The 18,554-nt window shown below is 40.1% G+C and overlaps 1 protein-coding gene across 1 annotated transcript in view; it reads right to left on the bottom strand.

Moving 5' to 3' along the window:
- Nucleotides 1–5,405: 5,405 nt before the first annotated feature.
- LOC129711191 (sodium- and chloride-dependent transporter XTRP3-like) overlaps nt 5,406–18,554 on the bottom strand; it is a 43,879-nt gene continuing 30,730 nt past the window's right edge. Inside the window, exons 9-11 of the mRNA XM_055658664.1 lie at nt 17,569–17,728; nt 9,729–9,894; nt 5,406–6,086 (exon numbers count right to left, since the gene is read on the bottom strand). Of these exons, the coding sequence (XP_055514639.1) occupies nt 5,946–6,086; nt 9,729–9,894; nt 17,569–17,728 (467 nt within the window). The 3' untranslated portion in view covers nt 5,406–5,945. The remainder of the gene's footprint in view (nt 6,087–9,728; nt 9,895–17,568; nt 17,729–18,554) is intronic.

Genomic DNA, 18,554 nt, shown 5'->3' with positions numbered 1-18,554 from the left:
GTCACTTTTGAAAAAGGGGTGACTTAGTTTCTGTCATTTGCAGGTCAAACAGGTGGACAAACCAATATGGCAGCTGTGGACTTGAAATGAGGAGGAACCACAAATTAATTTTCTGTATTTACACTATCAGTTTTAACATGTTTAGGTATTAAACAAATATTTTCACTGATGGAAATATTTTACATATGTACATTAGTGAGAGACAAATGTTTATATAACCGTTAAACAATAGCGTCATCTATTATAGTAAACAAGCAAATATTATTAGACATTTATGAACATTGCTGCATGATTTCCTTGTTATGTGCTCAGATACAAAAAATATTATCCTTTATACAAGACAAAACAGTACATACCAACAGATTCCAGAATGCTGTTCCATATCTTGTACAAATGGAGTTGAGCCTTCACATACAAGTTGTGTATTACTTTTTAAAAGGGTAAAGATGAAATCTGAATCTTACTGCTGCAATCCCCAAAGAAATGCAAATGGTGTTCTAAACAATTTCAGATAAGTAAAATAGCTGGAGGATATGCTGCATCGAAGACATATTAACATTTGTGAGGTAATACTACTTGGTTTCACACATTTCAGAAAGGTTAACTTTTTAAAGAGCATTGTAGCTGGTTCAGTCGTCTTTGCTTTTTCCATTTTGTATAATTTATTCTGTATATTATCTGCTCATTTACCTTTTGAAGCTGTTTACACACACCTGTACCAGGCAGAACATTTGAAATCTTAACCATTTAAGTTGCAAAGTATTTGTTTTGATTTTGGTAATTCCTCAATCATTTTACATCTTTGTCCTCTGCCATTGCAGGCAGTTTATATTTATGCACTCAATTTGAGCCATTCACAATGTTCAACAACTCTATCATATCTCCTCTAGGGGCATAAGAGAATGCAGATGTTGGAATCTTGAGCAAAACACAAAGTGCTGGAGGAACTTGGCATATCAGGCAACCTTGGTGGAGGGAAATGGACAGATGATGTTTCAAGTTATCCTGGAGTTAATGCTCCTCACAAGCTTTCTCATCACCGTTATCTAATTATATTCTAATCAATATATTCCTTTATTCGTTTCGCAATGTGCCCTCTTAGTTTTCTCTGAAATTCTTCTCTGCTCTTTACCTCAATTACTACTAAAAGCAATTTCCACATTCTAAAAATTTAAATATGAAGGGTTCTCCTACATTCCCTCTCTTGGACTTACTAGTGACTGTTATGGAATAGCAGTACAGCAGTGCCAGAGTCCTGGGTTCAATCCTGACTACGGGTGCTTGTCTGTACGGAGTTTGTACGTTCTTCCCGTGACTTGCATGGATTTGCTTCCGAGATCTTTCCTTTCCTCCCACACTTCAAAGACGTACAGGTTTGGAGGTTAATTGGTTTGGTGTAAATGTAAAATTGTTCCTAGTGTGTGTAGGGTAGTGTTAATTTGCGGGAATAGTTCTGGTCTTACTCTCAAGCGGAAAAATACTTTTCCTTATCATGAATATCTTCGTCATGGCATTTCTCAGTCTGAGAACAGTAGAGCATAGGAAGAGGCTCTTTTGTCCAGTTTCTGTTGAACATGATGCCATATTAAACAAACCCTTGCTATCTGCATATGATCCTTGCCTCTCGATTTCCTGCGTCTTTGTGTGCCTATCAAAGAGCCTCTTAAATCCCATTGTTGTATCTTCTTCCACCACCTCCCTTGGCAGTGCATTTCCGGCACCAACCACCCAATGGGCCCAACACATATACCTTAAATTTTCTACCTCTCAACTAGAAGCTATGCCCTCTAGTTTTTGACATTTCCACCCTTGGAGGGGAAAAAAAGATTCTGACCACCTGTCTAATATCTTATAATTTTATATTATATCAGGTCTCCCCTCAGCCTCTAACATTCCAGAGAAAACAATCTGAGTTTATCCAACCTCCTTATAGTAAATACCCCCTAATAAACGCAGTACCCTGGTAAATCTCTTCTGCACCAGAGTTCCATGTTTTTCCTGTCCTGGGGAAACCAGAACTACATGTAATGCTCCAAATACAGCCTAGCAAAAGTATTATAAAGCTGCAACATAACTTCCTGCTCATTGTCAATACCCCGACCAATGAAGGCAAGCATACTATATGCCTTCTTTAACGTTCATAGAAACATAGAAATTAGGTGCAGGAGTAGCAATACTAATTCATTGCAGCTACGGCTCCTGCCATTCCTCTACATGCTTCCCCCTACATTTGACCCAAACTACAACACTTCATACTTGCTCGGATTAAACTCACATTTTTCATTTTTGCCCATAAATGGAATTTAACTATATCCAGCTATATCCTTTGAAAGCTTTCTTTACTGTCTGCAGTTCTACCAATTTTTGAGTCATCTGCAAACTTAGTAAAAATTAAATTCCAATTAAATGTCATATATTACAAAACAACAAAGGCCCCAGTACTGATCCCTGAGGAATCCCACTGGTCACAGACCTCCAGTCAGAAAAACACCATTCCATCACTCCTATGGATAACTGACTACTATGGGTAAGGCAGTTCTAAATCCAAGCTACCAAATCGCTGTGGATCCCATGCATTTTAATCTGGATCAGCATATGAAGGACCATGTCAAATGCCATATTCAAGGCCTTATTAGACAACATCCACTCCCATATCCTCATGAATCACTTCCTCACCTTCTAAAACAAAAAATAATTACACTTATAATATATAACCTGCAATGGATTCCCATTCTCTTCCAAATATGAGTAAATTCTATCCTTAAGAATCCTCTCAAGCAGCGTTCCTACCTCTAAAAGCAGCACACCGACCTATAATTTCCTACATTATCCCGATTTCCCTTAAAGGAGCAATATTGGCTAATTTCCAGATCTCAAGGACCTCACCTGTGGCCCAGAGAGTTTGCAAAGATATAAAGGCCCCAGCCGCTTGCCTCATAATCTGGGATAAATCCCATTAGGTCCTGGGGATTTAAATTGTTAATTAAATTAAAAGTTGATTAGATTATATCACAACTGTATGGAAGATTACTGGCTGGCACATTTCCAACATTGAACAGAAAAACATGTGGCGCAAAGAGACAAACTGCAGCAAAGATCGTATAGCTCCGCTATAGGATCCTTGCTGTGCAGGGACTGAAGACAGCGTGAGAATTCTGACTTCAGCGTGAGAATTGGCTGAAATTAGTGAGTCTCACGCTCAAAGCGTGAGAGTTGGCAGCCCTGAGTTTATCATGTGGATTATGTGATGGAGGGAACCTGACTGATTGATCTGATTAGATTATTTAAGATACTGAAATGCGTTAATAAGGAAACTGGAACTCTAAATAGTTGTTGAACCGTAGAGGAGAGATGCTGGACAGTGGTTAAATTAGTATTTTGGGAGGAACACACTCCTACCACTGTTTACGCTGTGGTTCTGTTTTTTTTTCTCTTGGGCTCATGCTCCCACGCCATCTTGAATGGTCTTTCCCCTTTTCTTCTGTTCACCTGGTAATCTCTTGCCACCAGGAACACTATAGTAGCATTGAGACGAAATAAACAGCAAATGCTGGAATCTTGAGTGAAAAACTAAGTGCTGGAGTAACTCAGTAAGTCTAAAAAAGGGTCCCATCTCAAAATGTTGCTCATCCATGTCTTCCACAGATGCTGCCTGGGATGCTGAGTTACTCCACATTTTCTGTTGTGGTCTTTGAGATTATGTTTTGGGAATCTGGTGTTAGGCTTGCAGATGGTTGGGGATGTTGATATGAGCTGATGACTAATTGTAGTGTCAATGCTGATGATATTTGCTCATGAGAGGGTGTTAAAGTTACTTTGTCTACTGTGCTGGCCCTTGCTTGTGCAAGTCCAAGGTTAAATGAAGCATGCACTTTTTCCATAGGGGTTGCTGAGACATCAGACTAGCTCATTCTTGACAGCAAAGCTCACGCCACCAAGTAGTGTTACTCTTCCGGTTTGTATAAGTTCCCTTTCCTCATGGTGAAATATGTATAGGAAAAATGGGTCTATGTATACATGAAAAATAGATCCAACAGGGGATGCTATCTTGCTTGCACTATGTTCATCTCTGTATCATCTTGTCAATACACAATACAGATGCTATTAATTGACTTTAGCTCAGCCTTCAACACTAATACCATGTTTCCACTAGAGGGAGAATCTAGGACTAGAGGCTCTGGCCTCAGAATAAAATAAACATACCATTAGAAAGGAGATGAGGAGGAATTTCTTTAGTCAGAGGGTGGTGAATCTGTGGAATTCATTGCGACAGAAGGCTGTGGAGGCCAAGTCAATGGATATTTTTAAGGTGGAGATGATAGATTATTTATTAATAGGTGTCAGGAGTTTATGGGGAGAAGGCAGCAGAATGGGTTTGAGAGGGAAATATAGATCAGCTGTGATTGAATGGTGGAGTAGACTTGATGGCCTAATTCTGCTCCTACAAATTATGAATTTATGAATACCGAATAAGCTAATTCCTAAACTTCTGGACCAAGGAGCCTCCATCTGCAGCTGGTTTTTGAACTTCCTGACTTGCGGACCTCAGTCAATTAGAATTGGTTGTAGCATTTGCACCACCCTGACCCTCACACTGGTGCTCCTCAGCTCTACTCCCTCCACCCGCATGACAGTGGCCAAGTACACCACCAACCTGATCTTTAACTTTGCCAATTATACCACTGTTGGGCTGATCAACAACAACAAGGAGATGAAGTACAGATGTTGTGTGTTGACAACCTGCCCTTAAAGCCAGCTAGATGAAAGAGCTGGTTGTTCTGACCAAAGGAAGTGACAAGGACCTACCTTTGTGCTCATCCATGAATCTGCTGTGCAGATGGTTGACAGTTTTGGTTCCTAGACATGCATATCACCAGCATCCTAATGTAGTCCCTTCACACTAATGCAAGGATCAAGAAAATGCATCTGAGAAGATTTGATATGTTCATAAGGGTTCTCTCGGACTTCTACAGATGCACTCCAGAAAATATTCTGACGGGATGTATTTCAGCCTGGTACGGCACCGCTCTACTCTGGACTACTTGAATCTGCCCTGTCAATCGCAGGCTGGTCACTTCCTTCCACACAGTCTATCTTCATGGTACATTGCATTAGAGAGGCTGGAAGTATTGTCAAGAATGCCCGCCACCCTGACCATTCTCTTTTCTCTCTTGTAACGTTGATATGATGCAACAGCTTGAAAGCTTGGACATCCAGAATCAACAACAACTGCTTCCCCATGGCTATAAGACTCCAGAACCAATCACATCTTTCACGCCCCTTCCCAGACGTTACCATGTACTCTTACTCTTAACTTTAACTCATTCAGTGACCTTCTGTTTTGGAGTTCATGCTCATCCATTAATTTAGTTGGTTCATGATGAAGGCCAAATCTTTACTGGTCAAGATCCTAAGCACTGGAATTCCCTTGTTACATCTCTATACCTGGTTTTTCATGTTTTAAACTCATTAAATTTTAGCTCTTTCATCACATCTCCTAACCTTTTCTTATGTGGCTCAGCCTCAAATATTTATTTAAATAATATTCCTGTAAAGTGCCTAAGATATTAAAAAAAATTAAGGTTTTATTTAAGTAGTAGTTAAGTGAGAACGTGCTTGACAGCCAAACAAATGGACATTTTAAGTTGCCCATACTCTTTAAATCACAAATACAGTTGAATAAAAGTAGAATAAATCTTGCTTTTGTGACCTCCGTAAGCATGCAATGCTTTCCTTGAAAAATTTCACATAATCCATTTTACATCAACAATGTTATTTCCATAATATATTAAAATAAGCACATACAACTCTTTTTTAAAACCACCAGTTTAAAATAAGTGATTAATATTTGCTCCATAGAACTTTCTAGTTTCTAATGCCACTATTTACAGTAAATTATAGTTCAGAAGGAATGCTTTGAAGTACAGCTTTAAGATACTTTTTAACTATAGTAGGCTTCCTTTTTTCATTTGTTTTCGGATGTAGGTAATAATCGCCATCAAAGGAATACAGCTTGTTGAACAAATCACAAGAAGTCCAATAACAGCCAAGGCATAAGTAGGATATTCACGCTGCACTGATCGTCCCTAGAAAATATAACATCACAGCAACTGTCATGTAAGCGTGTATCTCAAAATTCGACACCAAAAATAATATTTTGCAACCTCCTTTCCAGGTGTAAAAATTGTGACTGTACTTCCATAAACTTCAGTGTCACAAAGATGCTTCTTCCAATTATGTGCAATTCAGGTCACTAAATGACAGAAATGAGATGATTTCTGCAGAGGAGATTTATAAAAGTATTGCCAGTGCAAAATAAGTCTGAATATGAGGTAAAGTCTGCTCATAGAATTATGCCCCTGTCCCACTTAGGAAACCTGAACGAAAACCTCTGAAGACTTTGTGCCTCACCCAAGGTTTCCGTGCGGTTCCCAGAGGTTTTTGTCAGTCTCCCTACCTGCTTCCACTACCTGCAACCACCGGCAACCACATGCAATCTCGGAGAACCGCACGGAAACCTTGGGTGGGGCGCAAAATCGCCAGAGGTTTCCGTTCAGGTTTCCTAAGTGGGACAGGGGCATTACAGCACAAAAACAGATCATTTGGCCCACCATGACCATTAAGTACTTAGTTACACAAATCCCATTTACCTGCACTGATCTGTAGCTGGCAATGCCTTGGTGATTCATGTACTTGCCCAAATGCTATGAGAGTAGATGAATCCACTACCTTCTCAAGCAGTGTGTTCCAGATTGCAACCAGCTTCTTGTGAAAAGTATTCTTCCTCAGATCCCTTTTTCACATTATAATGACTTATGTACATCCGTCATTGGGAAAAGTTTCCTACTCTCTACCCCATTTATGCCTCATAATTTGATGTACCTCCATCTACACGCTTCTCAGCCTCTTCTGGTCTAAAGAAAACAAACCCAGACTGGTGTCTTCTCATAAGTGTAACATCCTTCCTATGATGTGGTGACCAGGACCGCACACAATATTCTCTTGAAGGTATTAAAACATTTTATAGAATGGGAGTTATTTGGTCTTTTCATTGTTTACTTGTATATTCATAGGATGAGGATTGCATGAGGATCTTATATGATTATAGTTTTAGACACCAACGGGATTAGGCTGGATTGTGGACTTTTAGCTAAGAATAATAATTTAGCCATAAATAAATGTAATAAATATATATTATATTAAATATATATAATAAATGTGAATGAATCCATCAGCATACTTGTTGGATTTTATGGCTAGCTCTTGCTTCTATTTCTTGACATTCTTGAATTGGAAATAGACAATGGAGATGCGATATGTTGTTTTGATGAAAATTATATGGTTTTCATGTCTGGTTCACAACAACATGTCATTTAATGATGAATCAGCACTCTCAATATTTCTGAGTTTTGGTCTGGGAGGAGTTTGTTTACCTTTAACAAAATACAGGGGGAATTTAAAAGGAAGTGAAAATCCAAAAATGCAATTACACCCATTCTGATTAAAGGGTTTCAGATCTGAAACATTCCCTGTGGCAGAAACACTCCATATGTGGTAGCTATGTGTTCTTTCTTAAAAATTATGACAATCATTGCATCTCTGGGATCCCTTGACATGTTCCTCTCTTTCCTAATATGGCGGAAAAAGGCTGAAAACGTGACACAAATTCCAGACTGCCAAGGTATAGAAACACAGAAAATGTTTGTTCCTGAGGCATTGTTGTTTCTCTGTTCTGATGGGTTGATCATGTCTTAGTCTGAGATGGCAGTGAAGCTGAATTGCTTTGTTTACTGAAAGGGTGCAGGCAAGAACACACATGTGAGGAAATTGTTATGGTTGACGAGTTCTTCCAGTCTTGGACGTGTTTCTTCCAGTGTCTAAACTGTCTCTATATTCTTGATAAACTTTCTTCTGTTTATGCCTTTGCCTTCTTAGATAGACCACTTTTGGACATCTCTGGTCATGATGTTTAACCGGGAATTGATGAACAGTAACAGTAGTGGTTACTAACAGTCCAGTCACATGTATATGCTCAGTTGAATGCAGAGGAGAAAAGTCAGCAATATTAGACAATTAATATTTGAAATGTATTCACATACAACATTACATCAGGGTCTGGATTCAAGCTATAATGGACAAAATATGGCATATGGATTAATATCTTTGCATTCAGGATGATGTCATAAAAAACATTAAATATCAGGAGATCTATTGATATCCTACTCATGCAAGTATACAGAAGGATGAACTGAGTTAGACAAATGTTTGGATAAATGAGCCTGTCATATATTCAATGATATTAATTGTCAACATTACCAAGTTGTGTTGGATTGAGATGCATCAAGAATATTAAGAAGAATGGCTGTGAGCATGCAGATACGTGTATCATGGCCTAGACTAGATAATGAATGTGAAAGGAGTCAACAATGAAGAATCAAGATTGAAGAATCAAGCCAACAAAGATAACTTTATAGTTGGATGTAGCTAATGAGACCTTATCATGAGAAGAATGGTTTTGTGAGAGTGGAGTTATATGGCACCTTGGTATATTTGACATTAAACTAATCTAATATAATCTAAGGCAATTGATAACTTCTTCATACTTCTAAGTGAAATAAAATGAAATAAAATTAAAAAATATATGATTAAAATCTATGTTATCATGGGCTTCGTTGAGTTAATCTCAGATAATGATCCTCAGTTTCATTTTTATTTAAGTGTTGTATGAAGTTAATCTCATGATGATCCTCAGTTTTATTTGCATTTAAGTGTTGTATGAAACAAAGTGGTATAAAACATACACTTACTTTGCCATGTTATTTCATTTTGTGAGGTGACAAGGGAGCATGAAGGAAATAGACTTTTTAAAGGTGTTTGAATGCAACAACAAGATGTCTATTGGCCAACTTTTTGTAGAACGATGGTGTCAAGCCACAATTTGCAAAGAGTTCTACTTTGGCTATGTTACTAATACATAGAATGTGAAGAAAAGTCAGAACACAACTGAACTTAATTTAGCCAAATCCTGACGGGAGAGCAGTAGTGAAGCAAATGGGCCCAAAACAAAGTTATGATTCAATCCCTGGAGAGAGACAATTCAAGCAACATTTTGGAGTTTTGTGTGTTAACAACACAACCGAACAAGTATGAAGTTAAAAAATGGAATGTTTGAATGATGGAGCAAGTATGCTTGTGATGTATGTGTCACACTTTGCACATGCACAATTCACTTGGAGAGAGATGAATAAGCAAGGTGCATTTGTATCTGCACTTCCATGTGTCTCTCAGTGACTCATCTTAGTTAGAATAAATATCTGCACATACATAATACTTTATCGTCTGCATTTGCTGCGTTGAAGGAGAACTCCTTTAATTCTGTCCAAGAAAATACGTGTGTCAATGTCATTTATTTCTCTGCTTTACTACTGTTTATAAACATTGTGTATGCCTGAACCTGGCCAAATGGAGACGTTTGCAAATGTAGGTTGTAGTATTGAATGGCTCGCACATTGCACTCATCATGCAATACGATACAACAGAACTTTATTTATCCCAGGAGGAAAGTTGATCAGGGGTGGAAGTGTTGGAGGAAGCTCATTTGTCAGAAACCCAGGAATTACCACCATTACCACAAGCAGGCCCTGCTGTTGCTGGCCTTGTTGTGTACATGATAGACAAGTGATATTAAATGCTACGACAAAGCTCAACCAAACAGATTGTGCACTTACCACAGATGAATCCCACGCAGTGTACGATAGCTGTTCACCTGTGCTGTAGTCAACAATGTAAAAAATCAGGAGGCTCACAATTAAAGCAGGGCTTACGAAAACCCAAGTAACTGTCCAATACAAATTTGGCTTGTGTCCCATCATCGTTTCAATGTCATTCCGGAATCTGTAACGGATTAATTAATTCTAATAAATTGTTACACGATTATAGGTAATATCTAAAATGAGAAACACAAAATTCCAGCTGTGGCCTCACCAACTTTTTCTGAAGTTTTACCAAGATTTACCTGCATTAATATTCTATACTCGTGTGCTGCCTTCTCTACCCCATCTACCCGTGCTGCCCACTTCAGGGATCTCTTGACTGAGTCTCTTTGTGCTCAATATTCCTTATGACCCTGTCATTCAAGCGATATGTCCTGCTATATGTTGGATCTCTCCACCAGCTCCCCCACCCCGTATACAGAGTTGCCAAGTAGTACGGATTTTCCGTATTTTGTATGGAAATGCTATCAGAAACAGATGTACGGATTTGCTTTGTAAAATACGGATTTTTTTTAAATCAGCCCGACTTCCTGTTTCATCTTGCTGTTTAAAAAAAATGCAAGGATATAAAAAGTCATACTGTACCTCTAAAAATTATAGCAGATTAAATTATTAGTATATTAAATTTCAAGATCTGGAAGCTTTGATCTACCTGTCCCGCCAGGTTTAAATAGTGCTGTCAGTTTAACGTGTGGGAATTTGAACTAACAGCACTATGGGTTCTAAAAATAGTGCTCCCAGCTGGAGGGAGAGAGTGAGGGAGGCTTCCAAAATGGCTTCTACATCATCATCTGGTGCTAAAAGCAGGAAGCAGCCGTTCAAACAGCAGTGTACAAAGAGATGGCAATTAATGCACTGTCAAGTAAGGTGCGTAGAAGACATATCAATTGGTAGCAAAGTTATGCATTCTTGTAATCTTACATGGGTATAACCGCACATTAAAAAAACACTTTTTCCAGCAAAATGGCTGCGTAAAAATACTGATTTCCTCAGCAAAATACTGATTTTCAGGTACTAGAATACTGAAATGCTCTGACAAAATTTGGCAGCTCTGCATATAGCATCAGCTCACACTTTATTCAGAATTAAATTCTCTCTGCTGCTGCCCTGCTCAACCTTACTAGCTGATAGAAACATAGAGACATAGAAATTAGGTGCAGGAGTAGGCCATTCAGCCCTTCAAGCCGAATGATCAAGATCATTCTGCAGCCCAAGACTACCTCGCCTCACTATCTGTGACCACCAATTTTTCAATGTCATGTGCAAGGCTACTCTTCACACCTTGATCATTTGATCATTCACATCTAAGTCATTACTGTGTAATGGCCCCAGCACCAATTCCTATGGCACGCCACTGGTCACAAGCTTTCAATCACAAAAGCAATCCTACGCAATCATCGATCTCTTATTACAAGTTAATTTTGGACCCCAATTGCCAACTTGCTTGAATCCCAAATGTTCTAACCTTTGCCTTCCATGTGAGACTTTGTCAATGGCTTGATTGAAATCCTAGGGTAGAAGCCTGGTATATTCTCATCAACCCCCGGGGATTTTTCTAACTATATGTACACTAAGACATCTATTCTCTTTTTCAATCTTAACATGTTGTTGAATTTCACTGCCCCACCTGAAATCTCCAACTAAATGCCTTTCTCCTGTATGAATACATACAAACAGTATTTATTTGTGACCTCCCTCACATCCTCATGTTCCATGAACAGATTGTCTTTGGTCCCTCAAGGCTCCCATTCTTTTCCTAGCGCTTAATGTACTTAAACATGCTTTGGGATTATACTTAATCTTATTTGTCATTGGTATACTCCTGAAGTGCCTTCCCCTGTTTTCAGTTCTCTATACCTACCATATGCATCATGAAGTGCTCCAAGATAAATGTCAAAGTGCACATTGACTTCAGCCTCCCACACAGCCTAGTTCCACTGCAATTTGTCTACTGATGCAATAGGCTTCGCAGCAGACACCATCTTCCTAGCTTTACACTCATCCCTGGAACATCGTGACAACAAGGATAACTACATCAGAATACCTCCTATTCATTGATTATGGTTCTGCCTTTAACATAATAACTCCAAGCAAGCTCATCTCCAACTCATGGACCTAGAACCTAGCAACTGGATCCTTGACTCCCTCATCCTTGGACCTCAATCAGTAAGGAAAGGTGACAAAACATCTTCCACAATAGTTGCTAACACTGGTGCGCATAAGGCTGTGTTCTCAACCCCGTACTATACTCCCTATACACTTACAACAGTGTGGCCAAATTCTGCACTAACTCCATTTATAAGTTCAAAATATGTGCAGGTTTGTAGGCTGTAAATTAGCCCTAGTGTGTAGGATAGAACTAGCATACAGGTGATCGTTGGTCAGCACAGACTACATTTCACACTAAATTTCTAAACTAAACTAAACCAAATAAAGTTTGCAGATGACTCCACTGTGGTGGACTGGATATCAAATCAAATGAGGAAACGTGGTATAGGAAACTAGATCTGAGCTGGTCGTTGACTTCAGGAAGTAGAGTGGTGCTCATCCCACCCTGCACCAATGTGCTGAAGTAGAGATGATTGAGAACTTTAAGTTCAAGTGTAAATAACACCAATTTAACCTGGTCCAACCACAGTGATGCCATTGGCAAGAAAGCATACCAATATTTACTTCCTCAAAAGACTAAAGAAATTCAGCACATCTTCAAATTCTTGCAAATTTCTACAGATGCACCATGGAAAGCATACTATTGGGATGGATCACAGCTTGATATGGCAACTGCTCTGCCCAAGACTGCAGAGAGTTGTGAACACATTCCAGTGCATCATACAAACCAGCCTACCCCGCATTGTCTCCATCCACACTTCAAGTTGCTTCTGGAAAGCAGCCAATGTGATTAAGGTCCACTCATACCCCAAACATATATTTTTCTCCCCTCTTGTCAGGCAGAAGATACTAAAGCTTGAAAGCACACTCACCAGTTTCAAGAAGAGCTTTATCTTGAACAATTTTCACGTGTATTTCTGACCTAATCTCGGCCCTCGCACTAAAAAAAATCTGCACTTTCTTTGCAGCTGTAACACTATATTCCACACTCAGTTTGTCTTTTGCACCATTGTACTCACGTATGGTAAGATATGCCAGGATAGCACGGAAAATAAAGTATTTCACTGTCTCTTGGTACACATGACAATAATAAACCAATGCTAATCATTTATTTCCCCTTATCAAATTCTTGATATCACTTGACATCTAGATCGTCTGGACTTACCATCAAGTCAAGTCAAGTCACTTTTATTTCTATAGCGCATTTAAAAAACAACTCGTTGGCCAAAGTGCTTTACATTGGTGGAGATACTAACGTTATACCACACTGAGATTCATAGATTAAGTACATACTGTACATAAATACATACATATAGCCCTCCCTCAGGGGACGTCAAGAAAGGCTTGAGAGTAAAGATGAGTTTTAAGTCTCGGCTTAAAGGAGTTGATGGAGAGGGGAGTTTTGATGGGTAGAGGGATGCTGTTCCACAGTCTAGGAGCTGCAACCGCAAAGGCGCGGTCGCCCCTGAGCTTATGCCTAGACCGCGGGATGTTCAGTAATCCCAAGTCGGCCGATCTGAGGGACCTGGAGGTGGTGTGGTGGGTGAGAAGACTTTTGATGTGGGTGGGGGCAAGCCCGTTAAGGGCTTTGTAGACATAAAGAAGCATCTTGAAATTTATTCAGAACAGCAAATGTAAAGACGATTGGACGACACGGTGGCACAGCGGTAGTTGCTGTGTTATTACGGTAGAGACCTGGGTTCAATCCTGTCAGAATGGAGTTTGTGTGTTCTCTCCCTGAATGTGTTTTGTAGGTTAATTGTAAATTGTCCCTCGTGTGTAGTGTGTGCCAGTGTAACGGGGATCGCTGCTCAGTGCAGACTCGGTGGGCGAAGGGTCTGTTTCCTTACTGTCTCTCTAAACTAAACTGAAACAAAACTAAACATTGAGGATTAGGGTCCATGATGTAGCCTGGTGGAGGTGTTGAGGCCTGAGTAGATACATCAAGATTTTGTTGCAGATGCTGGTATAAACCGTAGACACAAAAAGCTGGAGTAACTCAGCGGTCCAGACAGCATCTCTTGATCTCGCTACATCATCATCTATATCTCTCATTTCCCTTTCCCTTAACTCTCAGTCTAAAGTAGGGTCTCGACCTGAAGCGTCACCTATTCCTTTTCTCCAGAGATGTTGTCTGACTCGCTGAGTTACTCCAGCTTTTTGTGTCTATCTTATGTCATGATTTTATTGTGTGGTGGGGCATGTGACCTATTCCTGCTCCTTGTTTTTTGTGATCTTGTGAGAACAAAGAGGATCGATGGAAACAAGAGAAGGGAGAGAGTTGGGGAATTGTCGTAGGGGTGAAGAGGGTACAGAAGAGAAGGGGTAAGGAGAGAGAGAGAGAGAGAGTGTGTATGAAGGAACTGCAGATGCTGGTTTAAACCGGAAATAGGCACAGAATGCTAGAGTAACTCAGCCTCACAGGCAGCATCTCTGGAGGGAAGGAATGGGTTACATTTTGGTTCAAGACCCTTCGAGAGAGAGAGTGCAGGGTGTGGCTGAGCAGAAAGAGGAGTGGATATCAGGGTGTGGGGGTTGGGATGGTAAGAACGTAAGCAAAATGCAGGATTGATAAACAATTCCTCTGCATTTTTAAGCAAGTTGTCTGAATAGCCCAGGAAATATATCAGAAATGAATAAAAAGGAAATTAGTTTTGTAGACAACAGCTGATATAGGAAGAGTGTGGTGGGTAGGAGCTTTCCCGAGTCAGTCAATCATTTACTATTTTATGATCAGTTGCCCTACCCAGTCTTGACCACATAAAGATGAAATGATTAAAAAATTGCATTGACAGCAGAGGCCCTAAGACAAGAGAAGAATAAAGACAATAATAAAGCTCTTTAAAATATTCTAACACAATGTAATAAATGCTTTGAAGAGTGTTCACTAGTTTTCAAAAAACCTTGACTCTGTGAAGTTTGCAAACATTTTTTATTCCATTCCTCACTATTTGCTGGAATTACAAACTCAGTCAGCAGGAAGATTAAATTCCACCGTATAAATTAGCAGTGAGAGATTATAATTTGACAAACTGCCAGAGGAATGTTATATCCAAGTGTTGTAACAGAGAGGCAGTACTTTTCCATACTGAAACGGATTAATAAAACATCAGTGACAGGCCAAGGAAATATGAGGAACACCTTTATGTAATTGGTGGCATGCGGTGGGGTGGGAAGGGGGTTACCCTATGATCAAGAGTAACCCTCATATGAAGGTTTGTCAGGGAAGTGGAGTTTAATGACTAGTTTTGCACGTGAACTTTGATCTGGCAGATTGCTGAGTCTGATGTGAATTTAAACAAGGAATAGGGGTATTAAAAAGTTCCTTAAGGGAAAAATAAGCAATCTGATTGTAACTATTATAAGTATACCTTTCTGCTAATCAAATAATAGTGGCAGAATATGTGGAATGCATATCCTGAACCACTGTTTGTCATCTATATCAATAATTTGGATGAGAACATACATGGCATGATTAGCATGTTTGTAGATGTCACACAAGTGGGTGGTATTGCAGAGAGTGAAGATGGTTATCAAAAATTGCAGCAGGATCTTGATCAGTTGGGCAGGTGGGGCGAGGAATAGTTGATGGAATACAGTGATATTTGAGGTGTTGCATTTTGAGAAAAAGAATATGGGTAGGACCTACACAGTGAATGGGCTGGAGAGTGTTGTAGAATGTTGTACAGCAAAGGGATCTAGGAGTGCAGGTACAAAGTTCATTGAAAGTGGCATCACAGGTAGATATGATGATCATAAAGAGCACATTGGCCTTCAGCAGTCAGAGTATTAAGTTTAAAAGTTGGGAGGTCATGTTGCAGTTGTATAAGACTTTGGTGAGGCTGCATTTAAAACATTGTGTTCAGTTCTGGGCACCATGTTATCGGAAAGATGTAGTCAAGCTGGAAAGGTGTGCAGAGATTTACGAGGTTGTTGCCAGGACTTGAGGGCTTGAGCTATAGGGAGGTTAAGCAGGCTAGGACTATGCTTTGGTGTGCAGGAGGTTGAGGGTGATCTTATAGAGGTGTACAAAAATGACGAGGGGAATAGATTGGGTAGACACACAGAGTCTCTTGCCCAGAGTAGGGGAACCGAAAACCAGAGGACATTGGTTTAAGGTGAGAGGGGAAAGAATTAATAGGAACCTGAGTGGTAACTTTTTCACACAAAGGGTCGTGGGTGTATGGAACAAGATGCCGGACACAGGCAGGGACTATCACAACGTTTAAGAAACATTTAGACAGGTATTTGGGTAGGACAGGTTTAAAGGGATATGAGCCAAATGCAGGCTGATGGGACTAGTGTAGAAGGGACATACATGTTGGCTGGTGTGGGTAGGTTGAGCCAAATGGACCTATTTCCATGATGTATGACTCCATCTCTATGATACTGGGAATTTTAGTGCGTTACCCATACCCAAGTGTCCTTTGCTTGAAATTGACTATCAGGTTTTAGACTCTTGTGCAAAATGTGTGGTCACTATGATTTATCTGTGCAGCAGTGGATAACATGTTCCAGGAAGTGGTGACTACACAATTCAAGAGAATGCAAGTAGAGAGGGAACGAGTGACAGATAAACAAAAAAGAGCAGGAAGGAAGTTCAGGAGATTTATAGGGACATTCTGCTCTATAGCCAGTGCGCAGGATGCTGGGTTTTATAAATTGGGGTATAGAGTTCAACAGCAAGGAAGTCACGATGAGCCTTATAGAACAATAGTTAAGGGTCAACTACAGTTTTGTGTCCAGTTCTGCACAATTTATGAAATATGTAAATTCATTGCAGAGAGTAATGTGGAGATTTAATGAAGAGACAATAATTTGAGGGGGGAGGGGGAGGGGGGAGCACTTCTGTTATGTGGAGGAGCTGATGTTATTCACTTTGAAACAGATGAAGTTGTGATCAGATGGAGGTATTTAAAATCATGATAGATATAGGCAGAGCAATTAGAGAGAATACAGTCCTGTCGGCAGAAATGTCAAGAACCGGGAGATGGAGATGAAAGCAGGTTCTACTACAAAGCCATGATCATAAAACAAGGATAATACTCCACTGCAGCACTCAAGGAATGCTGCACTGTCTGAGGTGCTGTCTTTGTGACAACGTTTTTAAAGATCCCAAAGTGCAAGTGTGAATTCAGTATCCAAGTCAAAACTTATCGCTGAAACAAAATAACTGGTGTTAAACATAGAAACATAGAAATTAGGTGCAGGAGTAGGCCATTCAGCCCTTCGAGCCTGCACCGCCATTCAATATGATCATGGCTGATCATCCAACTCAGTATCCCGTACCTGCCTTCTCTCCATACCCTCTGATCCCCTTAGCCACAAGGGCCACATCTAACTCCCTCTTAAATATGGCCAATGAACTGGCCTCGACTACCCTCTGCGGCAGAGAGTTCCAGAGATTCACCACTTTGGTGTTCATCATAGTGTTGTTTGTAATAGCTTGGTGTGTGCAAATTGGCTGCTATGTTCCCTGCATTGCAACTGGTAATACTTTGCAAAAATATGTAAAACTGTGTAAAGAGCTGTTGCCAAACCAAGCCGCGATGCATTGTGATAGGATACTTTCTGTAGAAAGTGGTAGGAGTCATTGGAGTTTTGCCAAAACTTCTTAGTCTTCTGAAGAGGTGTGCTTTCTCAGATGTAGCAGTGCCAGTAATCAGAAAAAGCCTCATGTACTCACCTTCTTATTCCATGGATGTAACAGATTCCAATAACTTCCATCAGAACTACCAGTAAAAGTGCCAGGGTTGCTGCATAGTCATTGAATATAACAAACCAGTAGTTGCCTGCTTCAGTGGTGAAAACAATTCCTATAACACAAGCTATAAGACACACAATACCTAGAAAAGGAAGGAAAGACAGGAGTGTGTGCATGATAATTCAAACTGTAACATAAAACATATCCATCCCAGCCTTATATGTCAGAGCCCTTGTTAAAATCTACTTTAATCACCAATTTCAGTAATTGTGAAACTATCTTTAATACGTTTCTACTTCCTGAGAAGATTGTGGATATTTGGTATGTCAGAGAGGACTCTCTTGAATTTCTACAGTTGTACAGCAGAGAGCATCTCTGGAGAAAAGGAATAGGTGACGTTTCAGGTCGAGACCCCCCTCAATAGACAATAGACAATAGGTTCAATTCGGCCCTTCGAGCCAGCACCGCCATTCAATGTGATCATGGCTGATCATCCACACTCAGTATCCAGTTCCTACCTTCTCCCCATATCCCCTGACTCTGCTATCTTTAAGAGCCCCATCTAGCTCTCTCCTGAAAGTATCCAGAGAACCGGCCTCCACTGCCCTCTGAGGCAGAGAATTCCACAGACTCACAACTCCGTGTGAAAAAGTGTTTCCTCATCTCCGTTCTAAATGACTTACCCATTATTCTTAAACTGTGGCCCCTGGTTCTGGGCTCCCCCAACATTGAGAACATGTTTCCTGCCGCTAGCATGTCCAAACCCTTAATAATCTTGAATGTTTCACAAATACCTCTCATCCTTCTGAATTCCAGAGTACACAAGCCCAGCCGCTCCATTCTCTCAGCATATGACAGTCCCGCCATCCCGGGAATTAACCTTGTAGACCTACGCTGCACTTCCTCAATAGCAAGAATGTCCTTCCTCAAATTAGGGGACTAAAACTGCACAAAATACTCCAGGTGTG

This window comes from Leucoraja erinacea, chromosome 2 (assembly GCF_028641065.1).
Source record: "Leucoraja erinacea ecotype New England chromosome 2, Leri_hhj_1, whole genome shotgun sequence".
NCBI classification, from domain to species: domain Eukaryota; kingdom Metazoa; phylum Chordata; class Chondrichthyes; order Rajiformes; family Rajidae; genus Leucoraja; species Leucoraja erinaceus.
Note: the sequence above shows the minus strand (reverse complement) of the source record. Positions and strands in the feature narration are given on the sequence as shown.